This window comes from Staurois parvus, unplaced genomic scaffold (genome assembly GCF_062004578.1).
Source record: "Staurois parvus isolate SC_StPar_1 unplaced genomic scaffold, SC_StPar_1.0 ptg000018l, whole genome shotgun sequence".
NCBI classification, from domain to species: domain Eukaryota; kingdom Metazoa; phylum Chordata; class Amphibia; order Anura; family Ranidae; genus Staurois; species Staurois parvus.
In genome coordinates, this window is record NW_028317814.1 from 3,488,354 (window position 1) to 3,506,587 (window position 18,234).

At 41.4% G+C, this 18,234-nt stretch overlaps 1 protein-coding gene across 1 annotated transcript in view; it reads right to left on the reverse strand.

Annotated features, from left to right (window-relative positions):
• LOC149473029 (BTB/POZ domain-containing protein KCTD5) overlaps positions 1-5,549 on the reverse strand; it is a 32,846-nt gene extending 27,297 nt beyond the window's left edge. Inside the window, exon 1 of the mRNA XM_089682147.1 lies at positions 5,276-5,549. Within this exon, the coding sequence (XP_089538273.1) occupies positions 5,276-5,440 (165 nt within the window). The 5' untranslated portion in view covers positions 5,441-5,549. The remainder of the gene's footprint in view (positions 1-5,275) is intronic.
• Between the last annotated feature and the right edge of the window lie 12,685 nt (positions 5,550-18,234).

Sequence of the window (18,234 nt, forward strand, 5' to 3'; positions counted from 1 at the left end):
AACTGTACTTTTGACAGGAGTTTAAAGTTCCTCTTTTTCCACCAGCTCTAACTTCCCTTATTTCCCCTAGCCAGCATCCAGGTGATAGTCTGCGGTTGAATATATCCTGTCGCAAGATTATAAATAATTATAGCCAATGTTAAATAGGGAAATTGTCTACTTTCTGTCCTGAGCAAAAGTTCATAATGGACGCATTTAATAATAATTTACATATATGCCAAATGATTGGGCATGACTGACGTATGTGAAATTTGATTGGCTTATGCATATCTGATAATTGGTTTCTATATTTCTATGCATTGTTTGAAGTTTCATATACAAGTTTGAACACGGAAGAATACATTTAGTTCATTCTGAGATACCACCTTGTGTCTGTGTGCATTTCCTGTGTCTCGGAGTGGACTCCAGATCTGAAGGGCAGTCACTGATCAAGCCAGCGACAGACGGGGGTCATTGTATCTGGAAAGGAACGTGAGCCATTCCTTTCACTGAACAATTTGAAAACAAAAAAACAAAAAACAAAACAAAAAAACACAAAGAAATAAAAAAAAAAAAAAAAAAAAAAAAAAAAAAAAACAGAGCTTCTTTATAAATTTAGGTTAAAATGTATTCTGTCTTGGTTAAAAAAAAACCCAATAAGTGTATGTTAATTGGTTTGTAAGTACACACACACGGTAATCAGCGACTTATAGGGGTACTGTGAGAGTGTGGAGGGTAATCTGGTGCCAACAGACCCTCTCTGGGAGGTACACTGACACCAATATAATGATCAGATATAATACTGCACACCGTCACTGTACTAATGACCCTTGCTGGGAAGGACTTAACATTAATGGGCAATCAAAGTGATTGCTGTGTGCCTAACAAGTGTAATGTGTAGTATGTTCTGCTTTTACTAAGATCTGGCTGTTTAAACAGCCAGAGCGCCGATTTGTGTACAGAGCCCTGTGTTTGTGATGTGATTGGCTACAGCCAATCAGCAAGTCCACAACCAAAGTCATTGGCCGGAACCTACTGACAAACATGTGCTATAGCAAATAACAGCAAACCCAGAGGAAGCGGATCCTGTACATGTATGTGCAGCCAGTCTACAGTACATGTACTTTGGGCGGGTAGCAGTTAAATGCTGCTCAACCTGTAAGGCTTCATTCACACCTGGGCAATTTCAGGGGTGGTCACAGCCGTAATACAATGTAAAAAGTACAGTACAATGCAAAACGCTAGTTCAGGTGCCATTACTTTCAACGGCACCTAAAATGCGGTGTGGTTGTGCCGCAATTGTCGTGCAATTTATCACGTGGCAAACTGCATTGTGTGAGGCTTGTTGCCCAAAAGATGCTCCTGCTCCTTTTTGGTGTGACAAGCTTCATGTGATTTGCCATGACTGCAGCACGATAAATCACACGAGAATTGTGGCAAAACTGCACCATGGTTTAGGTTCCATTGAAAATAATGGCACCTGAAACTGTTTTACAATTGTAGTGTGTTCTGAGATTGCAGGCAGAATGCATATTTTACTCAAATACTGACCACTTATTTTCAGCCGGATCTTAGGCAGCTGACAGCAGCGCAAAATCACTGAGCACAATCTAGCTGTGTGCTTGGGCTTATGATATACAATAGTTCTGTGCTCAGATTTAAAAAAAAACCAAAAAAAACAACACAATACTATTTGCTGTATTGACCTGAACACAGCATTATGTTTTGTTTTTTTTTTACACCAGAGAGTGTGAGCCCCAAGTTGTTAGGCTACAAAAATGGAGTCTAGGCTCACATTAAAGGTCCATTCACACGGGCATAGGAGTATTTTCTACATAAACACAATTTCTTTATTGCAGAACATCCTACAGAAAATCTGCATCTATATCACTTGCATTTAGCTGTGTACAGCATTGTTTCATTCAAACAAAAGGAAATATTTATGCACACGTGTTTAGACATGCTCTCAGATAAAATCTGCAGATCTACGAGGCCCTGCATGCAGCCTAATATTTTTCTGCACAGCAAAACACAGAGCTCATTTAACAGCTAGGCGCAGCTGTGTGTATGGTCCCATTGATTACTATGGTGCTGTGTTTAGGTGTGCACTGTGTATAGTTTTGTGCACATCTAAATGCAGCATTTTTCTGCCCATGTGAATGAGACTTAAGCACTTATTAACTGTTCACAGGTGGCTCAAGCGGTTTTTAGAAGAGCAGTGGGGTGCAACGGACAGACACCTCATGAGGAGTTACAGTCTACCAACAATTAAACTAGTTTAATGCACATTAAAATATTGATTAGGATAAATAATGCATGTGGACTTTATCCTGAAGCAGAGCCATTAGACGGAGTGTAAGTAATAAGCATTTTCATAATGTATCCTGTTCAACTAGCCATTAGGGGACTGGCTCCTCCCTCTTGTTATACATGACAAGACTGATATATGGGCCTTTATATTCTGCTCATGCCTGCTCTACATCTTTGAGGTGCCCTATACCAGCTGAACTAATTGGAGGCATTTATTATTTCTCCAATAAATCACAATACAAAGCATTTTAAAAAAATGGCTCAGTTTGCAAAACAAAGCCTCACTGCAGTGTTTGGGCCTAGACAGTGTCACTACAATGGTAGTTCTCTGTATTCCCACTTATGCAGGCAATAGACGGGGAGAAAACCGGCCGTTTTTTTAACAAAAAAACAAAATCGGTCGTTCAATAGGCCGACGTTACCACCAACAGTTAAAAAAAAAAAAAAAACGGCCGATTTTCTTCCCATCTACAGCCGACATTTAATTACTTCTGTCCCTGCAGAGAGCCCCACTATTATATTTGACATTAAAAAGTATTACGGTTGCAACATTGCATCTATTTGTATCCATTTCGGATACAGATGTTTTTTCGGATACAAATAGATACATTGTTGCAACCGCAATACTTTTTAATGTCAAATATAATCGCGGACTGGAATTCTTCCACTTCTTATTCTTTTCTTTCTGCTTCTTTTTTTTCTTTCTTCTTCTTCTTCTTGCAGGTCACAGCTCATGCGCAGATTTTTTTTTTTCCAACTTTACCGATCAAAAAAATCTGACAAAATCCAGAAAAACGGCCGACCAATTAACCCATTAACGGTGCAAAAATCGGCCGATTTTTTTTCGGCCAATTTTCGACTCATCTTTGGCCTGCATTAGTGCTGATATTTCAAGGCTAGAATTCACAAATGGTTTTGTTAATGTGCCAGACAGCAAAGCCTTGCCCAGCTGCACAGATTAAAACACCAAACAAGGGCATAATATAGTCACATTAGTTAGCATCTTCATTCTCTCAGATGTATCTCTCAAAACTGCACTTTTTATTCTATTTATTCTACAGTATGGGGAATGAAAGTGAATTAATTTGCTAGTTTCAGATGAAAAGGACCTTTAAAGTTTGTACTAAAAGGCAAAACACTTTCAAATTTAGATAAGAGTCATGAAATTTTGGAGTTACTAGAAAAGGAATGGAGAGGAAGATTATCAACAGGGATACTTCAAGTGACAACCAAGAGGGAATTCCCTTATGTTGGAAATACCATTCCTATGGTAGTCAGGCAGCACACACATTATTATTATACAGGATTTATATAGCGCCAACAGTTTGCTCAGCGCTTTACAATATAAAGGGAGACAATACAGTAACGATACAGTTCAATACAATAGGGAAAGGAGGGCCCTGCTCCTTGGAGCTTACAATCTAGGAGCCTATCCAGGGGCAAATCTGGTAAGTGGCTTACCTACCAGTATTTGTGTATGGGAAAGAGCCAATGCACTAGCAGGAACCCATTGGGAAAAAAAACTGCATGCAGATTGAACCCCAATTAATGTGTTCCTAAAATTCATGAAATCCAGCACAGTGTCCTAAACAGCACCAATCTGAGTCTGACGAGGTTTACAGACTTATTTTTTTTTTTTTTTTATTATAGATTTCTCCCTGCGCTATGCACAGCGGCTGTTTTCCTCTCCTGTGCACTACTCTACAAATCCAATCTGCCATTGTGTCAGCCTACTCTAAGGCGCATTCTTACCCATTTTCATTCATCAATGCCAACTTCCACAACTGTTAGCCATCAAGGACCAGCAAAAACATGAACGATGAGGTGTGGTCTGGTGAATTAGGCTACATTCACACTAGCGTTGTATGCAGGCGGCAGAAAGGCGTTTGGGAAGCGTTTTTACCTCTTCCCAAATGCCTCAGACAATTCTGCACATTGCAGTACATAGTGCTGTTCTAACGGGAGCATTAGCGTCGCGGCAAAACGGACGCCTCTGGTCGAGTCAGGAGGCGTTGAAGCCTCCTATTCTAGTCTATGGTGCCGCTCCACAAACGCCCGGCCGGCGTTTGCGGTGCGGTTGCAGGGCGTGTGCAGAGCGGTAACACCCTTTAACTTCATTATAGGCATTTGTGGGGCGTTTTTAATGCTCAGCAAACGCCTAGCAACCACCGCTGAACCGCGCATGCGGCGTTTGCAGAGCATTAAAAAACGCTCCGCAAACGCCGGACCAACGCTTGCCAAACGCTATAGGGGCGTTTGGCAAGAGTTGGTAAAACAGTCAAGTGTGAACGAGCCCTTAGGAACAGGAGGTTTTCAGTGCCTTTGCATTCCAGCGCTCAATGCATTGGCACGTTAAAAGAAAGTTCACCTTAGGAGTGTGCAGAAGAGGGTGGCTAAGCAAGCACATACAGTGGCCATGTAGACTGAATGTAGCCACCCTAATAACAGAAGCTGGATGACAGCTTTTTATAAAGTGGATGTAATGATCGACACTGAAAGTAAACAGATGACATGAGATGCAGGTATCAGTATGATAGTTTTCTTTTAGCACTGGGCTTAGTGATACTTTAAAAAGGTGCTTCGTGGACACAACGGAAAAGATTTCGACAGCAGGCTGTGCAGAACCGGGTGAAGCCCCCCTCCATGATCTCCTCAGCAGGGGTGGACTGACCATTTGGAAACTCGGGCACTGCCCAAGGACCTGGGGTCAGTAGGGGGGCCCCATGAGATGCCCCTGGTACCATTTTCATAGGTTTTTTTGAGTTTGGGTAAGGACACAGGGGCCCCATGATCCCCCATGAGTTGTCAGTCCGCCCCTGCTCCTCAGTGTACTCTGACACCCTCTCCCCAGTGCTCCCCATCATCCCCAGTGTTCTGTCACCCCCTATGACTCTCATGAACCCCCATCACCCTAGTTTCCTACCACTTGTTTCCCCTGTGACCCCCTCCTCGTCACCCCTCTCCCTAGAGTCCCCTGCCCCCTCACCTTGTCAGAGTCCAGATCCGGGTCCGCCTGGCACAGCCGGTACAGGAAGGATTTGGAGTCTCTGCACAGGGTTTGTCGGGTTGCCAGGAAACACGTCCCCCCCACATTGAGCCGGACCCACTTAGACACCCCACCTCTCTCCCCTGTAGACAGCTCCTCCGCCATGTCGATCAATTTCGGGAACTGTCCGCTATTTAATAGTGTCCCCTTCTGCGGGTTGGGTCTTCCTTTCCACTCTCCGGAAGTTCCGGATCCGGGGACAGTGCTCTGTCTTGCACGCAGCGGAAGTAAACAAAGGAAGGCCCCTGATAGTGATTCTATATTTGAATATTACTGGTCTATGGGAGGAAGGGGCCCGCCTGGATATGAGGCGACCTGTGATTGGCTCTTCTACAGAACGGTCACGCCTAAGCTGCAGAGCTGTACAAATAAAGCTGGGTTTACATTACAGCATAGCCTCTGTCTGCATCCTGATTGCTCTGTTCAGACTTCTTGTACACAGAGTGAAAAAATGGAACATTTTCTTACCGATCTAGATATACACTATATAGCCAAAAGTATTGGTACGTCTGGCTTTACACACACATGAACCTTCCCAGTCTCAATCCGTAGGGTTCAGTATTGAGTTGGCCCACCCCTTACAGCTATAACAGCTTCAACTCTTCTGAAAAGGCTGTCCATGAGGTTTAGGAGTGTGTCTATGGGAATGTTTGACCATTCTTCCAGAAGCGTATTTGTGAGGTCAGGCACTGATGTCAGATGAGAAGGCCTGGCTCGCAGTCTCCGCTCTAATTCATCCCAAAGGTGTTCTATCGGGTTGGGTTTAAAACTCTGTGCAGGCCAGTCAAGTTCTTGCACCCCATACTCACTCATCCATGTCTTTATGGACTTTGCTTTGTGCACTGGTGCGCAGTCATGTTGGAACAGGAAGGGGTCATCCCTAAAGTGTTCCCACAAAGTTGGGAGCATGAAATTGTCCAAACTGTCTTGGTATGCTGACGCCTTAAAAGTTCCCTCCACTGAAGGGGCCAAGCCCAACCCCTGAAAAACAACCCCGCACCATAATCTCCCCTCCACCAAACTTTACACTTGGCACAATGCAGTCAGGTAAGTACTATTCTCCTGGTGCAAACACCAAACTTGTCCATCGGATTGCCAGAGCGTGATTCGTCCCTCCAGAGAACACGTGTGCACTGCTCTAGAGTCCAGTGGTGGCGTGCTTTATGCCACTGGAGCCGATGCTTTGCATTGCACTTGGTGATGTGCGGCTTGGATGCAGCTGCTCGGCCATGGAAACCCATTTCATGAAGCTCTCTATGCACTGTTGTTGTGCTAATTTGAAGGCCACATGAAGTTTGGAGGTTTTAGCTATTAACTCTGAAGACAGCTGGCCACTTCTGTGCACTGTGCGCTTCAGCATGCGCTGACCCCCCTCTTACGTGGCCTACCAGTTCGTGGCTGGGTTCCTGTTCCCAGCTGTTTCCACTTTGTTATAGTACCACTAACAGTTGATCGTGGAATATTTAGTAGCAAGGAAATTTAACGGATGGACTTGATACCACGCTTGGATTTCCCAAGCTCCTGTGGGCGACCCATTTTTTCACAAATGTTCGTAGAAGAAGTTTGCATGCCTAGGTGCTTGATTGTATACACCTGTGGCCATGGAGGTGATTGGAACACCTGAATCCAATGATTTCAAGGGGTGTCCCAATAGTTTTGGCAATATAAGGTAGTTGTCTATAAGATAATGACCATACATGTGTAAAGATCAGTATTAGAGCGATGGGTACAGAGCCCATTCGAATGCAGTAATTGACACAATGCTGACGCATGTCAAGCAACACCTTGGACAGAGGGGTGGCGGTGGACGTGGTATACTTGGACAGAGGGGTGGCGGTGGACATGGTATACTTGGACAGAGGGGTGGCGGTGGACGTGGTATACTTGGATTTTGCAAGAGCGTTTGACAAGGTTCCCCACACACGGCTAATGTGTAAGGTAAAGTCTACAGGCTTGGAAAAATCTGTATGTAAATGGATAGAAAACTGGCTAAAAGATCGTATTCAGAGAGTAGTGGTTAATGAGTCATACTCTGAATGGTCTAGGGTTGTCAGTGGTGTACCCCAAGGTTCAGTGTTGGGACCCTTACTTTTTAATACATTTATAAACGATATAGGGTCTGGGATTATAAACCCCATTTCATTCTTTGCAGATGACACCAAGCTGTGCATTGGAATAACGTCCTTACAGGATGTCTTCAATTTACAAGCCGACCTCAATGCACTGTGTAATTGGGCAACTATGTGGCAAATGAGGTTTATTGTGATAAATGTAAGGTTATGCACTTAGGGGCTAAGAATAAGCATGCATCATACATACTAGGGGGGAGTACAACTGGGGGAATCAATGGTGGAGAAGGATCTGGGGGTTCTGGTAGATCACAAGCTTAATAATGGCATGCAATGCCAAGCTGCAGAGTCTAAAGCGAGCAAAAATCTCATTTGTATTAAAAGAGGTATAGACTCCAGAGAGAGAGATATCATATTACCCCGGTACAAATCATTAGTAACACCTCATCTGGAATATGCAGTTCAGTTTTGAGCACCAATTCACAAAAAGAACATTGGGGAACTGGAGAAAGTACAGAGAAGGGCAACCAAACTGATAAGAGGCAATGAGGAGCTCAGCTATGAGGAAAGATTAGAGGAACTGCATTTATTCTCTCTTGAGAATAGGAGATTAAGGGGGGATATGATATAAATACATCAGTGGTTCATATAGTGAACTCGGTGTAGAGCTATTCACCCTGAGGTCATCACAGAGGACAAGGGGGCACTCTTTATGTCTGGAGGAAAATAAATTTAATCTCCAAATATGGAAAGGATTCTTCACAGTAAGAGCTGTGAGAATATGGAATAGACTCCCTCAAGAGTTGGTTCTGGCCAGCTCAGTGGATTGCTTTAAAAAAGGAATCTTTCCTAGATACACAGAATATAACTGGTTATATTTATACATTTATAGGTAAAGTTGATCCAGGGAATATCCAATTGCCTCTCGGGGGATCAGGAAGGATTTTTTTTCCCAGCAGGAGCAAATTGGATCATGCTTTGTTGGGTTTTTTGCCTTCCTCTGGATCAATTATGGGTATAGGATTATAACTTTCCTTTTTTTTTTTTTTGGTTGAACTGGATGGACTTTTGTCTTCTTTCAGCCAGATTAACTATGTAACCACTTACGAACCAGCCACCCACATTTTACTGCGGGTGGCTAGTATAGGCACAGCGACGTACCTGTATGTCTCTACCTTCTTCCGGGTTCAGGGTACGTGCATGCAGCCATCCTCCACCAATTGATTAGACACAGCGGGATTTTGTCAGCAGATTGCAGCCAATGATTCATGGCCGGGACCTGCTGATCAGCTGTCTCCAATCACAGCCCAGAGCCCTGTGTTGACAATTAACACAGATCATTGTACAGAGGAAATTACCTCTTTGCTTCAACTCCCTGCAAAGCAGGGAGAAAAAACAACCAGATTTTTTTGTAAAAAGCAGTACATATTACACACATTACCACTTGTCATGCTCACGCTTAAAGTAACACTAAAGCTTTGGGGTTTTTTGTTTTTTTAAATAACAAATATGTCTACACTTACCTGCTCTGTGCAGTGATTTTGTACAGAGCAACCTGGATTCTCCTCTTTTCAGGTCCCATCTGGTGCTCCTGGCAGCTCCCTCTGAAGCAGTGCCCCCAAGGGAAAGCTGCTTACCCTGGGGGCACCTCTGCATGCTCCTCCTTGAGCCACTTTTCTATACATTCATAGTACACATAGAGCTGTGGTTTTGCCCACCCCACTCTCTCCTCATTGGCTCACTGGCTGTAATTTACAAAAAAAAGATTTGTTTATAAAATGTTTTTTTTGCTTTGTTTTGTTTTTTATTATTGCTGTTTCGCATCTAGAGAAAGTCCATGAGCTGTAGATATTTAAGGTGGTATTAAACCCAAAACCAAAAATGTAATATATTGCAGCTTACCAATCATTAGATGTGGTGACTGCATTATTTTTCTTTTGTATACTTTTCCCCAGTTTTTATCTTCTATATTAGTGAGACACCACTCTGGGTGAAGAAGAGCTCTGAGGAAGAAGGCATAGCCTTCGAAACGCGTAAGTTATACTGAGTGTCTACCCCCATGATGGGATTCGCACTGGCTTCTTATCTTTGAAGTCCCTTTAAGGACTACATGCCTGATTTTATTCGCTGTTTGTGAGTACCTATCTTCTATTAATAAATTCTGTTACTGAGGTAATGTGCAAGGTTGGTGCGCTTCTTGTTTTTTGTTTCACTTTGCAGTATCGATCGGGCTTCCCCAGCCCTGTTTTGGAGCTGCACGACCTTGAAATATACTGGTGGTCGCTTGCTCTGGTGTTGGTTCCATCTATTTGCCACCAGTCTGGGCCCTAGAGCGCAGGAGAAATCGCAGCGAGTGTTAGATGTATTAGCAGATTAAAATACACTAACAAATTGAAGCCAAACGCCAGCTAACACTTTATAAGCAGTTACAGCAAACCGTTATTTCCCTTGCGGATAAAGGTTTTACATAAATAAACAAAAGCTGATCATTGTAATCACCCTTGTCAGTGTTAACTGATTTGCCTCATCTGTAACTGATCATCTGCTGGATCATCTGCTGAAGAAATTCTAAAAAAAAAATAAAAATAATGAAGGCTGCTATCAAATCTTAGAACTGGTAAACTGCAATATAATAAGTGTTTGCTTTTGGGTTTAATACTGCTTTCAGCTGTAAGGGTGCACATTGTAACATACTTGCCATTTGCACCTAATCTTAGTGTTCCATGTAGAGGTTCCATTTCCTGGAAACTATTCTTGCAGTAATATTTATGTTTTTCAGAAGTAACCAAATGAGTTAATCACACAGTGTGAAACATGTAGTGAGACAATTTGGAGGCTGCCATTGTCACTTCTAATTCTCAAAATACTAGTTGCCTGGTTGTCATGCTCATCCAATGGCTACAATACATTATCAGCCACAGACCAGGAAAAAGTGTGCACAGCAGGGTTCCTCACAATTAACACACTTGCTTGTGCTGGATCTGCACTGGTAGCCATCATACTTATTTCAGTACAGGTTTCCATCAAAGTTAAAAGCCGAAGTCGAGGTATAATCTTTATTGCATAGTTACATGGGTCGCTATGGGGAGTTGACAATCACTGTAGTAGTTGCAGCTGAAATTTCATGGGTCCAGCACAGAGCAACTTCCTTTCTGCCCAGTAACCACAGGAGGTTGCTGCTTCAGATTTTTTTAATGAATGCAAGATGTTCTCTGATTGGATGAGGTGGAGAGGCAAGGCAGTGACATCACAATCTCCACCTCATCCAATCACAGAATGCATGGAATCCAATGAAAAAAATGCAAGGCATTCTTTGAATGGTGGTAGTGCCAAGCAAGGGAATCCCTGTAGTTAGTGTCAGAAGGAAAGCTGCTCAGCAGAGAAATCAGAAAATTGTGCCAATCACTGTAGTAGCCATGCTGACTACAGTGATTGCCATCTTCCACAGTGGTCCCTCAGGTAAGAGATATGCAAATATGCATGAAGAATCATACACAGACTTCAGTTCTAAAGAGAAGGAGCCAATCAAAAGCAAATCCCCAAAGGGTAAAGCTGAAATAATTTGGGATATGAAATCAGCTAATGGCCCAACAATTTGCTAATAACATTGCTTTTTTTTTTTTATTGGTGGTATTATCTTTCAATAATTAGTTTATTTTCTATGTATATTAAGGGCACAAATACAGAAAGTCAAAAGTTTTAAACAGGATAGTGTTAAAAAGGACCTGAACTCTGGAAGCTTCACATAAAAGACAAACAGAGGATGTTGTGTCCCATCTATTTTGTGTTTTTTACTGATGAGGTCAGGCATGTTTGGATCCTAGTCAGAACCCACCTGAGCAAGTCCGCCAGGAAGCTGTCACTTCACTAGGCCAATCGTAAGCAGTCTGCGCATTCTGCACTCTGCAGACCCACATATACACGCAGGAAGATGCTACCTGTAATGGGCTTAACATAAGTGGATAGGGCATCTATCCACTTATGTTAGGCCCATTACAGGTTGCATCTTCCTGGTGGGCTCACTCAAGCTGTGATACTTGCCAAAGGGGGCAGTACAAGATATTAACTCTGCAGGGTGCCCAAACTTTTGCAGACGCCATTTTTTTGTTTTATGTTATTTTGAAAGTGTAAATGATGGAAATAAAATCTAACTTTTGTTGACATATTATAAGAATGTCTAATCTGTAATTTGATGCCTTTTGGAGATTTTTCCATCTTTCCTTGGCTTCTTTATGCACATTAATACAAATTTTTAGCTGGGGTGCCCAAACTTTCGATCCCCACTGTATATATATAAACAATTTTGATTCCACCCCCATATGTATTTTGATTTAGAAGCTTTAAAGAGAACATTTTTCTAAAGAAAGGAGGTTCAAAAGCAGAACTGCATTGTGCATGTGTATTTTACCCCATGGACCTAAAACTTTGGAGCATAAATTTGAAATACTGAATCCACTTTATTTCCTACCACCCTTTAAATAGCTTTTCCTTTAACCTGCAAAGACAGCCTTCACTCATTCTGTCTCAATCATGAATAGACTGTTCCCATAATAGTATTCCCAGTATGATATCAGATGACCATTTTCTCCTCAAAACAGGATACATCAGATCTCATTACTAGTTGTGTGATATATGCCTGCCTGCCTGCTATTTAGCTTCTAGCCTGACAAATGAACACAAGACAAACCACACGATTGTGTATTAAATTCTAATGTCTATTATATATAGCACACATACCCATTTTAGCAAACATTAAACGTATTCAATTTAAAGGGATAAAACATAGGCTACAGCCATATGCATGACCATGTGAATACATGCCATTTTCTGGAGCTAGGTAGAAAGGAGAAATATTCAAAAGAAACGATGTGGTTTTCATAGATTTTTTTTTTTTACTTATTTACTTTGCTGGGAAAAAACTGTTTACAGAGCCCAAGCTCAAACATATACATGCAGAGTAGTCACTCATCCCTCGCCTTCCGTGTTTACATAGCTGTGCATAACATTCCTATTAAAGGAACACAGTTTTTGCTACACTCTCACTTTAAAACACTCATTTAATTGTAAAACAACTATTTTATGGAAGGAAAAAATTACATAGTTTATAAGAAAGGCTGGTTCATACCAAGAATCACACAGGCGTGCAGAAAGGGAACAAGTTTCTCACACTGTGTTCTGACATTAAACAGGCCCTAAAGCAAACTTTTCCTGATGATTTATACTTGTCGTGCCGATCCTCTGTAAACAATGGTTTCCGTCATGGGTCTGGAACAGGTAGGTAGATAAGGACTCCTAGCTGTACTCTAGTGTGTCCCGTAGTGACATACTGTAGGTGTAAGTGGAAGGAACCACAGAGTGGAGCAAAGGATCAGGACATCGACAGTTTCTGAAGAGCCTTTCAGCAACAATTTATCAACAAGATCTGCATTGGGCAGTTCATCAAGTATTTTCTATCTTCTCTGCAGCCGGAGTTTTTATTCAGAGTCTGATTCTAGTGAGTTTCTTAAAATACAAAAATATACAGTGCCTTGAAAAAGTATTCATACCCCTTGAAATTTTCCACATTTTGTCATGTTACAACCAAAATCGTAAATGTATTTTATTGGGAGTTTATTTGATAGACCAACACAAAGTGGCACATAATTGTTAAGTGGAAGGAAAATGATAAATGGTTTTCAAAGTTTTTTACAAATATCTGAAAAGTTTGGTGTGCATTTGTATTCAGCCCCCCCGAGGCAATACTTTGTAGAACCACCTTTCGCTACAATTACAGCTGCAAGTCTATTTGGGGACATCTCTACCAGCTTTGCACATCTAGAGAGTGAAATTTTTGCCCATTCTTCTTTGCAAGATAGCACAAGTTTTGTCAGATTGGATGGAGAGCATCTGGGAACAGCAGTTTTCAAGTGTTGCCACAGATTCAAGTGGATTTAGGTCAGGACTTTGACTGGGCCATTCTAAACTGATCTAAACTGTTCCATAGTATCTCTGGCTGTATGTTTGGGGTCGTTGTCCTGCTGGAAGGTGAACCTCCGCCCGTCTCAAGTCTTTTGCGGACTGTAACAGGTTTTCTTCTAAAGATTGCCCTGTATTTGGCTCCATCCATCTTTCCATCAACTCTGACCAGCTTCCCTATCCCTGCTGAAGAAAAGCATCCCCACAACATGATGCTGCCACCATGTTTCATGGTGGGGATGGTGTGTTCAGAGTGATGTGCAATGTTAGTTTTCTGCCACACAGTGTTTTGCTTTTAGGCCAAAAACAAATTCAATTTTGGTCTCATCTGACCAGAGCACCTTCTTGACACGCTTCCACAAAGGCCAGATTTGTGGAATGCACAACTAGTAGTTGTCCTGTTGACAGATTCTCTCACCTGAGCTGTGGATCTCTGCAGCTCCTCCTGAGTTATCATGGGCCTCTTGGCTGCTTCTCTGAATAACCTCCCTGGCGGCTTAACTAATCAATATTTTTGAATGTCAAAGTGGTATATTGTTTTGCATGGAAATTTGTTGTTTTAAATTGTAGGCCTGTAACTCTTAGTAATAACTCACTTAAATCTGTCCAAACAAGAGTAAACATCCTGGGTATGAAAGTTTGAAACATGAAATCATAAATTAAAAACACAATTATAAAAAAATTTATAATACATTTAATTCAATAATGTAATCAAACCAAAAACACTGAAATTTGAAATAGAGCGCCAAGTTCGCACATCACTGAGCTCAGTCGCAGAATAATTTTCAGTGTCTGATGACGAATTTCTTCACCGATCACTAGCGCTCAGTTCTGCAAGTGATTCTAATTCAATGTCACTATTCTCTAGCTGGTCTAAAACTGCTTTTGACCTAAAGGGACACTTTTTGGATGCCATGGATGTTCTCAAGTTTCCAGGTAGAAAGAACAGTAAAAGTGCAGGCAGGGCACAGGACAAAACACTAGGGACAAAATGTATGTGAAATGGTTTGATACAGTAATGTAATGCTAACATATTGCAATGTATTGTGTGTCATATTTTTACTTTTTTGAATCTCCCACCAGTTCCGCCCCCTGTATACCAACACTTGCAGGGAAGGGAACTCTGAGGACGGATGCCGGCATCAGCCGAAGGACACAGCGGGAGACATTCAGGGGATTGCAGGACAAGATAAGGATCAGGGGATCGCAGGACAAGCACTACAGTGTAATCCCGAGTGTGGCTCAGGGTTACTGCTTTTGGTACTGTAAATGAACCCCAAGCCACACTCAGGATTTCTGCTAGGAAGGTTAATGCTCTCCCTGTCAGTTTAGGTGGACAGTCATGGGTTGGTAGGTTTGCAGTTGTGCCATACTCTCCATTTTTGGATGATGGATTGAACAATGCTCCATGAGATGTTCAAAGCTTGGGATATTTGTTTATAATCTAACCCTGCTTTAAACTTTTCCACAACTTTATCCCTGACCTGTCTGTTGTGTTCCTTGGCCTTCATGCTGCTGTTTGTTCACTAATATTCTCTAACAAAGCTCTGAGGTCTTCACAGAACAGCTGTATTTTACTAAGATTAAACTACACACAGGTGGACTCTATTTAATGATTAGATGACTTCTGAAGGCCATTGGTTTCACTTGATTTTAGTTAGGGGCATCAGAGTAAAGGAACTGAATACAAATGCACGACACACTTTTCAGATATTTGTAAAAAAAAAAATTGAAAACCATCTATCATTTTTCCACTCCACAATTATGTGCCACTTTGTGTTGGTCTTTCACATAAAATCCCAACAAAACACATTTACATTTGTGGTTGTAGCATGACAAAATGTGGAAAATTTCAAGGGGTATGAATACTTTTTCAAGGCACTGTAATTGTGTAACTTTTTAAATATTTCACACAATGTGTCTGCTGCCCCATGACAATCAGAATCTTCTGCAAAGTTCAAAAGTAGATGCTTATTGGTTGGTGAGATAAGTATTCTATCATACACCTCATATCATGATGACCATGTCTGGTCATTAAGCCCCCGTACATACCGATGCTATGTCATGCGATTTTAGTTTAAAAGTCGCATAACAAGTCGCACCCTATTTGTGCCTATGGAACCATTCAGATTGGTGTCACTCCAACTTGCACCAATTTTGAAAAGGTTCAGTCAATATTTTTGGCAATTTCATTTGCAACTTGCATTGACCTCTGTACATGAAATCGCACTGACTGGCGGCTTTCTCGCTACTGTAGCTGAAGTAGCGCAATACCAAAGCTGCATTCGGTGTGAACCAAGGCTAAATGCAGGAAGGATCAAATTATGTATGCATGGTTTCTGCTACTCTGGATTAGAAATGCTAGGCCTATAGTTATGTTGTGGAGGCTCAACATTTTACAGACCGCCGTGTAGGGTTTTTGAGCGAAAGGATGAGACCTCTTCCACCAAGTAACAGAACTGGGTTGTCTCACTCATCTTCAGGGAAGGTTTGCAGCTCTTCCAAGAAAGATACCTGGAATGGGACCAGGTGAGCCGCACTCAAAGGCTTGGAGTAATGCCTTAAAGGACAACTTATGCCAAAAGGTGCAGTTGTCTTTAAAGTTTCCATCATTTACTAAAAATATAGTTGGGTGGACTGACTATAATCATCTGAATTTAACCTCCCTAGCAGTCTGATTATGTCCTTATTTCTGTGCTCAAAGCAGTACATTTTTTGCATGGAAATATGTATTTTTTTTTATTGTAGGTCTGTAATTTTTAGGAATAACTCACTGAAATCTGTCCAAACAAGAGTTTAGTAAACATCCCGGGTATGTTAAAATTTGAAACACGAAATCAAATTATAATTTAATAAATAATCATAAAAAATATAAGTTTAATTCAATAATATAATCAAAAACACTGAAATTGGAAATATAGCACCAAGTTCGCACATCACTGAGCAAAGTCGCAAAATCGTTTTCAGTGTCTGATGACAAATTTCCCCACGAATCATCATTCAATTCTGCAAGTGGTTCTAATTTACTATCGCTGTTTTCTAGCTGGTCTAAAACCGCTTTTGACCTAAAGGGACGCTTTTTGGACGCCATGGACGTTTCTCAGTTTCCAGGCAGAAAGAACAGTAAACATGTAGGCAAGGCACAGGACAAAATATATTTGAAATGGGTTGATACAGTAATGTTTTACTATGTGATTTTAGTGAATATCATTTTTTGTCATTTTCAAATTTCCCGCCATCTGTCCCCATATGTCCTGACGTCGCAGGGGACGGAACCCAGAAGACAGATGCCGGCATCCACCGGAGGAGATTACAGGGGACTCTTCAGGAGGGACATCGCGGGAGCGCAGGACAAGGTAAGAGAAGAACAGATCCCAGAGCAACGCTGCAGGGTATTCCCAGGTGTAGCATGGGGTTACAGCTTGTGGTACTGAAACTTTACCCCGAGCTACACTGTATTGGCTGGCCTGAGAGGTCATGATATTAACAGTGCAAATTATATTTATGAAGGCTGTGTATTATACTTATACTCACCCATTTGGCATTTGGGAAGTCACTGTAGTACACATCAGATGTGTTCAGGAGCGGTAGCCTCCAAACTTATTTGCCTGTCATGCTGACCATATGGTTTCATTATTTTCTGCAGCTCGGACTTGAAACATAGTATACAGGATGAAGACATGTCATAAGAAAAGTACAGGGGCTGCTATGGCCAATTTCTCCTTTAGAATTTTTTTTGTTTTAATACCTTTTTACCAAATACTATTTTAATGTCTATTTGTTTTCTCTTTTATATAAAAAAAAAAAAACAGTTTACTTCAGTCACTGACCAGAAACAAATATGCAGATCAGGAGTCCTGACAAATAATGTACCAGTCAATACAACATTCTGAAAATGAAAATTGCCTGAGTGTTATGCTGATCTATTAACTCAAGTATTTTTTGCATCCTCAACCTGTAACCAGCATGTACAGTGACAGATAAGTATTTGATCCCCTGTTGATTTTGAATGTTTGCCCACTCACAAAGAAATGATCAGTCTAAAACTTGAATGGTAGGTGTATTGTAAATGGGTCGTGGATGGGTGTTCCAGCATGACAATGACCCAAAAGACATGGCTAAGGCAACAAACGAGTGGCTCAAAAAGAAGTACATTATGGTTCTGGAGTGGCCTATCCACTCTCCAGCCCTTAATACTATTGAAAATCTACAGCGGGAGCTGAAAACTTTGAGTTGCCAAACATCAGCCACCAAATCTTAATGGCTTGAAGAGGATCTGCCAAGATGAATGGGCCAAAATCTCTCCTGAGATGTGTGCAAACCTGGAGGCCAACTGCAGGAAATGTCTGACCTCTGCGATTGCCAACAAGGGATTGGCTACCACACCAAGTACTAAGTCATGTTTTGTGAAAGGGATCAAATACTTAATTCCCTCATGAACATGCAAATCAATGCATAATTTGTTAGACATGCATTTCTTTTGAATTTTTTGTTGCTATTCTGTCTCTCAGTGTTACAATACACCTACCATTCGATTTTTAGACTGATCATTTCTTTGTGAGTGGGCAAACATTCAAAATCAGCAGAGGATCAAATACTTATTTCCTTCACTAGAAATAAGGATTGCTTAATACAGATGTTTTTTTTCTCTAACTTGTCTAATGTGGGCATGGTCAATAACTCAAAATAGCCATTTATAAAAGGAAATAGGAAAAAAAATTAGAAGGATTGAAGCAAAAATGTCCAACATGGCAGTTGCACAACCAGAATTTTTACAAGTGGTCCGGCTAGAACAGGCTTTGAGTTTCAGATTTCCTGTAGGATAAAATACATCTCCCTTTGGGAACAATTTTACTGCATAAAAACCAGAAAAAG